At 47.3% G+C, this 8,531-nt stretch overlaps 2 protein-coding genes across 9 annotated transcripts in view; one reads left to right on the forward strand and one right to left on the reverse strand.

Moving 5' to 3' along the window:
• Positions 1-2,490, reverse strand: part of CNKSR2 (connector enhancer of kinase suppressor of Ras 2) — a 205,561-nt gene extending 203,071 nt beyond the window's left edge. For 2 of the 8 annotated variants that reach the window (XM_064407492.1, XM_064407494.1), the window contains exon 1: positions 1,915-2,483. In XM_064407492.1, the coding sequence (XP_064263562.1) occupies positions 1,915-1,978 (64 nt within the window). In that variant the 5' untranslated portion in view covers positions 1,979-2,483. Of the gene's footprint in view, positions 1-1,914 lie in introns of all 8 variants that reach the window. The other 6 variants (XM_064407495.1, XM_064407493.1, XM_064407491.1 and 3 more) reach the window with 6 other exon arrangements.
• On the forward strand, positions 2,451-3,944 carry LOC135293399 (uncharacterized). The gene is made up of 2 exons (XM_064407499.1): positions 2,451-2,610; positions 2,746-3,944. Exons 1-2 carry the CDS (start codon positions 2,451-2,453, stop codon positions 3,231-3,233), a joined length of 648 nt encoding a protein of 215 aa, XP_064263569.1. The 3' UTR covers positions 3,234-3,944.
• The last annotated feature ends 4,587 nt before the right edge of the window (positions 3,945-8,531 follow it).

The raw sequence follows: 8,531 nt of genomic DNA on the forward strand, positions 1-8,531 counted from the left end.
GTCACAGGCAGGTGCTTTATCTCCTTGCATCGCCAAAGTGAAAGCGCCCATGCTGCACAGAATACAAAACGAAGAAACAGAACCATGAAGCAACATAGATACGTTCTCTCCGTAAAAATCAAAGCCCTCCAGAGAAACAATCCAACATTCTTGCCAGAAAAAACAGGTTACACACTAAAAAGCAGGCTTCATATTACAAAGTGGGCACGACTGCAGTAACTGCCTTATTTTTTTGGTAAAGTTTACACGATTACTTCTAAAAGATTTGCAGCTCTAGTGTTAGGTTTCCAACTACAAACCCTTATCCAGCAGCACAATTTCTAATGCTACCATTTAGCCTGTTCTTTTCAAATTACTGATTTTATAATAATGTAATACAAAAGCAGAGTATGCAATGCACTTCACCTGTCATTTATGAAAAGTAGTTGATGCATTACATTTTTTAGGTGTTTTAAAAATGCATTATCTGCAAATTCATTGTTTTTATGCATTCCCCAAATTATGGGGAAGGTATCTCAGACACTGATTAGAAGTCCCACACAATCTTTTTATTTTGAAGTAAAAATGTTGGAATCTAAAATTGCTGTAAAAACACTTCGAAGTTGAAAATGGTTTGCTCTTAATACTGATCATCTGTACCTTCTTTAAGTTTTTTTATTAATATTTATTAATTTCTCAGGATATGAAGTATTACATCATTCTTTTCAATTGTCATTCTACAGAGTGAGAATGCTTCTGAAAGTGCAAAACTATGTATGTAACTAAATGCAATTACAACTCGCCAGCTATAAATGCCAGCATTGAATAACTGAAAACATATGCTATATGCCTGAAATTTTAAGGATGATGAAACTGTCACATTGGTAGCACACAGCATGTTATAAAGAACTCCCACAATGTAGCAGTTGTTCAAAACTTGTACCCATCCGGTCATTCCATCTTTATATAAAGATATATAACACTAGATGGTGATTTATTCAAAACACAGCTGCAGCCTAACTTAAAGGTAATAAGAAAATCCCCCCACACACATACAAAAACTACACAACAAAATCCCTTTCCACACTACAGCATACCAGAATGGCATACACAGAGAATAAATAGAAAGCGTTTCCAAAAGGTCCAAATTTTATTCCCATCAGAGTTTATTTGAGGGAAGGACAGGTGAGGGAGCGAAAGAAGCGAAGCAGCGGAACAACCACACTGAGCCCAGAGCCCAGGCTGTTCGCGCTCCCTTCCATCACGGATCTCGAAGCGTAGCCCCGGGGAAGGGGACGGCGACCGCCCGACTCGCGGAGCCCCCGGCCCGGCCGGAGGAGGCCCCGGGCCCGGCACGGCGGCTTCCCGGCAGCGGGGGAGCCCCGGCACCTCCGAGGGCACGGACCGACCCCCGGCCCCCCCTCGCGGGGGAGGTCGCAGCCGTGTCTCCCTCAGCCGTGCCCGCCCCAGCCGTGCCTGCCCCAGCACCGGCGGGTGCCGCCCGTTCGGCTGAACTTTCATTCGCGAGGCGTTCCGCGCCGCACCCGCCGGGAGCAGCCGGACACTCTCCCCGCGTCCCTCGGCGGCCGGGGGCGGCTCCATGGCCACACCGCGGCCGCCGCCCGGGAGCACCCCGGGCTCCCCCGGGCTCAGCCTCGCCTCCGCCCCCGGCCCCCTCCCCAGCTCTATGGACAGCCGGGGACCGTCAGCCGCCGTTCCCGCTCTGAGCCCGGGGCAGGGGGCAGCGCGGCCCCCGGCCCCAGCGACGCGGCCCCGACGGCCTCCCGCCTCCCCTCCCAACCCAGGCAAAGCGCGGGGGCACCGGCGCTGCCGGGAGGCGGGATCCCGGCGCGGGGGAAGCCGCGGAGCTGCCCGCACCTGCGGGGCGGGGGGTGATGGGAGAGGGCACCGCGCGGCCCCGGCACCGCTCCTCACCTTTCATCCAGTCGACGACCTGGCTCGGCGACCACTTACTGACGGGCTCCATGATGAGGGCCATGGGCGGCTCGGGGGCGCGGGGCTCGGGCGGCCGCCGCTCTTCGGGCTCGGGGCGAGGCTGTGCGGGGCGGAGGGACCGCGCTGCCCGGAATCCCGGCGGCAGGAGGAGAGAGCCGCTATATCCCCGCTTGCCTTCGCTCCGCTCGCTCGCTCGCCGCCTCTGTGCCTCTCTGGGGATTTCAGTTCATGTTGCCGGCTCGGCGGGGAGGGGGAGGAGGAGGAGGAGGGGGAGAAGGGGGCGGCACGCTCCGACGCCTCCCGCCCCCGCGAGCCCGCGGGCAGCGGCGGCGGCTCCCGGCCCCGCCGAGAGGTCGGTCCTTGGCGGCGGCGAGCGGGGACCGGCTGCACTCTGCCCGCTCTCGTGCCCAGCGGCTCCCGCGGCTCTCCGCGGCCGCGGCTGCCGCGCCGGTGTCTTTTTCTCCTGGCGGAAATGACGAGGCGGCTCCTGCCACCCGAAAATATCTCCAAGTGAAATGGGAAGCGACACCCGACGGCCGCCCGGGGCGGGGGGAGGGAGCCGGGATGACTCGCAAGGTGCCGCCGCCGGCGGGAGGGGGGTCTGGGGCGGCGGCAGCGCCGAGCACCTGCTCCCGGCGGGCCGGGCAGCGGGGGAGCGCAGCCAGCGGAGTGTGGGTTTGTTGGATTTTATTTTCCCTGAATTAAGCATCGCTGCGTGGGCGGGAAAAGTAAATTTCTCTCTCTCTCTCTCTCTTTTTTTTTTTTTTTTTTTTTTTTTTTTTTTTTTTTTTTTTTTTTTTTTTGAGAGAGAGAGAGAGAGAGTGGAGCCCGGCTGTAAACCAGTAGTGATGGACGGTGTCGCCGGGCGCCCCGAGGGAGCCGTGCCAGCAGCAGCAGCGATGCGCTGGCGGCGTTCGTCCGCGGTGTGCGGGGACAGCCCCGGCAGGGAGAGAGAGCCGGGGAAAGGAGCTGCTGCACCTCGTTGTCTGCCCGCCCCACTCCGAGGGTGCGGTAATAGGGCAAACGGGAGCGAAGTCAGCCAGCAGAATGGGGGTCGGACCCTGGCGACCACAGCATGGCGAGAGCACCGCGGGTGCTCGTCTGCCCTCCCTGTCCTGCGGGTTGCACCACGAACGTGTGGAGGCTGCAGGAGTGAAAATCCACCATCCCTGCAGCGGGTCGTCATTGCTGGAGCTGTTCATTTTCTCCTCATTCTGTCTCCCCAGGCTGCATCCTCCCACATGTTACCCCAAAAGAGGCAATTCCCATGGGCCCTGTGGCACAGTGTCTTTTGGTAGGAACCCCTCCCAAGTGCACGATTCCTCCTAGGATGGCTGTGGCACCCTTTTCCAGCAGCCTTCCTAGGAGCCTCTGCTCTGAGCAGGTGGCATCCCCCTCTGGAGCTCCAGGCAGTGGATAGTGCTAAAGGTTATTTTCCTGCTGGTAAGCTGGCCAATATACGACTTTGCCTGCATTTGCATTCGCCCTGCTTCTCCTGCCGAGGCTGAGGCAATGACCACCGAGATGTTCCCTCTGACAAGCGTTGGCCGCTGAACACCAACTGCTGATGCTGACATTTAATATCTGTACGTGAGGAAAAAAGAGGATTCCCTCAGCCCTGAAGTGGTAATAGCAAAGGAATGAATTCCTTTGTGCTGTATAGGCAGTGCCAGAAGCTTTCCCACTTGGTTCTGTGAGGCTGAAGCAGCAGTGATGAGGGGCAGTAAAGCGCCCATAAGGTTGGCAACACCTCTCCCTGGAGACCCAGCAAGAGTTTCCCCACCAGTGTTAGGTAGACTTGGCTCTCACTTTAGAGGTTGTACTTATCTTTGAGAAGAATCTTATTTTTACTGAGAACTGGGGCTTGCACACTGTAATTTTCCTCGAATTTAGCTCTAGATTCGTGTCTCCTGTGTCACATTCCTGCCAGCACACTGACGGGGCCGTCTGCTTCTAAAGAGGTTGTGTTACTTAAAGCCACAGAAGCAATAAACTCACTTGCAAACTAAGGCTGACTTTTTTTCCTTGTGAAAGGTTTAAAAGGTATGCAGGATCCTTATATACTGAGTTATTGTTGTTGAAAGAACATGTTGTAATTTTAATTAGAAACCAGTAGTTTGCAAGGTTTAAGAGTATAAATATGCAAGATCAGACTGAAGCCTGGCATGTAATTTATAACGTCATTGTGTAATTCTCATTGGGCTGAGACGTTCTTTGTAGGTGAGGGCAGGGGAAGTAGGTTCTCAGTACATATGTAGTCCTATAGTACATAATTATGCATGCCCTGGGTTTCCTATAGCTTGCCAGCGTAATTTGTAGCTGCAGCAAGTTTTTCAGTAAAGCATCTGTGACCCAGAACTGTCCCCATGGTCAGTGTCTATTACCTTTAAAACCCCTTTATGGAGGTTTTATCAAATTATGGGGTGGTAAAAGGGAGTTCACTCTTCCACTTCAGTAAACAGATGAAGTGCTGAGCATGGAATCTAATTACCTTTATTGTTCTTCTCACAGAGCATAACCATGTCATAAATACTGGGGTAAATCCCACTGTTTTACTTAGATCTTGTTTCAGTTTCACCGAAGATTGTTGGCTATGGTAGGGAGGACTTGGCTCAGGAGTAATGATAAAATTATCCATCCATGGTATTTAACTTGGTGACCTATTACAGCAATGAATTCTATAGTCAGGACATGTGCTACATAAAAGTATTTTTTTAATTTGCTCTAAATTTATTTCTGCCTAATTTTATTATTGTTCTCTCTTTCTAGGGTAAGAAGGAGAGCTGAATGACTTTTTATGCTGACCTTCTAAAACTAAAGTGTTTCAGCCAAAATGCCTTAACCAATGTCTTTTGGCTGTTTTCATCTTTCAGTTTAGTGGCCTTCATCTTGCTATCACACTTGTATGAGTCAGGCCTTTTACGTAAAGCGCATGGGATAGTCTCCTGCAGAGACACTGAACAACAGAATTATGCCTCAACTCATATTTTAGAATTACTCTGATCCATATAGTGCATGAAAATTAATATGTTTAAAAATGTGTCTAAATATACATGTTCCTGTTAGGAAAGCATTTATTAGGTAGTAAATGTCAGAGAAGGTACACAATAAAACTCAATATTGCCAAAAATGAAAAGAACAGGAATAAGTTTAAAATTGAACTGTTAGTCTGAGCTCAGAAGTATAAAACTACATGTATGCTTAGACATCTATTCTCTGAGCAGCCATGGATACCGATGGACAGCTTCAGCAGCTACGTTTGAGCACACACACCTCATGGATCAGCACCTCAGACTGCAAGCTCACAGAAGATACTGCTTTTCTGGCATGGTACATTACCAAAAAAACAACCTCCCTAGAGCTCAGCTGGCAATCACAGCTGCTACAGCAATACAGATTTGAAAATAATACCAGTAAATAGTTCAAGTCTGTCCAATAATGTACATTTTGTGCATGTTTAATCAATAGGACAACTGAAGTAGAGCACTGCTCATCTTGAATAATGGTGCCAGCTAGATCCAGGTTTTAACAATAGTACACTGAATAGTCATTTGTTTTATGTATACAAAGCCAGACTCTACAGTGGGTATCAGTGATGAATTATGAGGTTCCTCAGAAACTTCATGGACTTTTTGCTAGAGTGTCTAGAAAACATGCAAGATGCTCAGAAATGACAATTTGAAATCTTGCCCTGAAGTTCTCAAAATATTTTGTTTCTGATGCTGGATATTAAAGCTGTTTCTTAGGTGGGAGATGAAAACAAGTGGAGACAAATTAACAGGAACTAAAGCTGAGGTCTAATAAAAATAGTTGGAGTAAAATTTTAAAAAGCAAAAGCAAGCAAGGTGGAAAAAAAGCTAATGCTTTCTCCACATTAATAAAGTTTGTATTTTGATAGCAATAAATTCCTGATTTCTAAAAATGAGGCTTTATTTGATAAAAATCAAGATTTTCCACTGGTACTAGCTCATGCTGGAAATACCTGCTTTGGATGCCATATCTGCATTCTAGAGAGTATTTTATTCCACAGCTTGCAGCAAGGTGTAAAGCAAGTTGCTCTTCTCCTTAAGGGGAAGGCTGCTGTCTGTCCTCTGTTCCTCAGAGCCTTTTTGCCTTCAGAGTGGTGCCTGAACTGGTGCCTCAGCAGGGTGAGGACTGCTGCCCCTGCCAGGGCTGGCATCTTCCAAGGGGAAGGGGGGAAGACATTTAGGGAGAGGGAAATAACAAATAGCCTTGGTTCCAGGGGCCGTGGGCAGGCAAAGGAGGAAAAGTTTGTGATCTGAGGCACAGTAAGGTGGTAAGCCTCTGAGAAGGGTAGACATTGATAAGATAAGAAAGTTTAGAGCAGCAAAGGCGTTTAGATGCACTTGAAGACCCAAGCTGAATTAGACTGGGGTCTAAATCTGAGCAGTTGTCCCTGGCAGTGGAGCACAGGGATGTGGGAAGGCATGGGGTTGGGAAGGAGGCCCATCCCAGCTGGGAAAAGCAGGCAGCTCTCTTGCCTGTGCCTCGGGGGCCACTGCCCCCTGGCAGGTGGCCACTGCTTGCTCCATGGCCATGGGCAGCCTTGCCTGTACAGCAAAGGTGACAAAAAGACAATGAGCCTCCAATGATTTGGGGCCTACTTTGGGATCTTGCTGTTCCCTCATTTCTTACCACTCATCTTCTTCAACCTGCTTGAAAGCACAAGTCTTTTAAAGGGTTTCCAATGCAAATATCCTGGCCTTGAAGTATATGCCTTATGTCCCTGGTAGTTTAATTTGACATAAATGGTGGGGGGATGTTGTTGGGCAATTGATATTATTTTGTATAATCAGAAATAGAAATCATAATCCCCCAAAGATGTTTAATAATTTAAAGCATTCAGAACTCAATTAAGGCTATTAAGAGATTAAAAATTAGATTAAAGGTGGCTAAAGGGTAAAAATTCAAGGACTTCAAACACCTTTTGTAATACAAAGGCTCTTAAAAAATGAAAAGGCTGAGAATTTCCCCGGGAAATTCTTATAATTTTAATTAGGGTTCTTCATTTAAAATTTAAAAAAAAAAAGAAACCACACAATCTGAGTCTCACTTCCTCTCTCAAGCAGTGGACTCAATTAATTGCCTGCTGAGACCTCCTCCTTTCCCAGGTTTGGGGGGATGTGCAAAGGTTTTTATAGGTTTTGACTACAAGGAGGGACCACCCCAACCATCTGACATGTTCTCCTGTACTGATGCCTGCGAAAGAAATTCTCCCAACCTTTCCTGTGGTGGTAGGAATTATCTTTCCTCTGATCATGTTTTCTCTGGCCCAGATTGTATCCATTTCTCATTTCCTTCCATGTGGAGCCAAGTTGCTGGTTCCTTTTTTCACAGAAAAGAAGAGGAATTCCTGGAAATGTGAAAGGTTCTTGTCTTTCTGCATCTCATGGTTTCTCCCAGCTGGTGCTGCTTCACAACAAAGATGGGAAAGAGCAATGCTGACATGAGGAAGGTGTAAGCCAGTGCCAGAGGGGCAACAGATAAGTTGCTGCAGATGCAGAGGGCTTTTCAGGAGCATTGGCCTCTGTGTGGGGAGCTGCCATCTCAAAAGAATGGTTTTCTGTTCCTTTGTGAAAATAAATACACATAGGTTGTGCTACGTGGGCCTTCTCATTTTCTGTTTTTCAGGCAGAAGTTCACGGATCCTGTTTGTTCATGAGCTCAGCTAAGGCTCCACCTCTACTACTGCCACACAAATGCCCTGCCCCAAACAATGAGAAACCAAGGGAGCTGTGCTTCTGTGCTAAAATAATATAGAAAAAAATTATCAAATAAAACAGCAACTAATTATTAATATCAGGTTCCTACTTGGCTCCCCACATTATTAGCATCACAAATTTAAAATGGCTGCCAACAAGATTCAGCTTGGAAACCTCATTAGAAGGAAATGTCACCGTTTATTCCTGGTGATAAATGCTATTTTATTGCCTTTGGAATGGTTGGCTGGGTTGGCTAAATGCAATGGGTGACTCCCCTTGAGGTATATATTTCTACTGATGAATTAATATTGAAGAATAATAAATATCTGATAATTTTCTAAGCAATCCTGAAAATATTTAATGTTGCCAAAGAATGCAGTCATCCAAATTGCACACTGGAGTACAGAAGAAAAAGAATAATGATATGGTAATACAAAAAGGGCAAAATCATAATGAGGAGGGACATTTGTCAGTATACTCAGAAAAGCACAATCTGTCTCCCTGGTAATTTGGTGGAGTACAGAAAGTATTACATGCCATATTACAAGTATTACATTTTCTTTCTGACTTCAAGAATCGTTACCATATGTTCAAAGTCAGACATGACCTCTTAAATATAGCATGTTCTTTGTTCATGCTGTGCGGGCTTCATCCTGCTTGGAGAGTATTTATTATGAAAAAATTAAAGAGAATATAAATCTTCCAGTGCCAGAAGACTTCATATCAGCAAGCTTTTGTGGATGAACTGGACAGCAATAATTTGGCTCTTGCTGACGAGGGAAACTTGACAGGTCTGCTTTATTTCTCATACCTGACAACTTTCTCTAAAAACTATTTCTATGGAAATAGTCCTGAATTTCAAGAAGCATTTGT

This window comes from Passer domesticus, chromosome 2 (assembly GCF_036417665.1).
Source record: "Passer domesticus isolate bPasDom1 chromosome 2, bPasDom1.hap1, whole genome shotgun sequence".
Taxonomy (NCBI): Eukaryota; Metazoa; Chordata; class Aves; order Passeriformes; family Passeridae; genus Passer; species Passer domesticus.

Excerpts from the sequence above, each read along its gene's own strand:
- LOC135293399 (XM_064407499.1), top strand. The coding sequence starts at position 2,451 with ATGGGAAGCGACACCCGACGGCCGCCCGGGGCGGGGGGAGGGAGCCGG. Across the intron at positions 2,611-2,745 it reads GCGCAGCCAGCGGAGTGTGG|AGAGAGAGAGAGTGGAGCCC; the intron begins GTTTGTTGGATT and ends TTTTTGAGAGAG.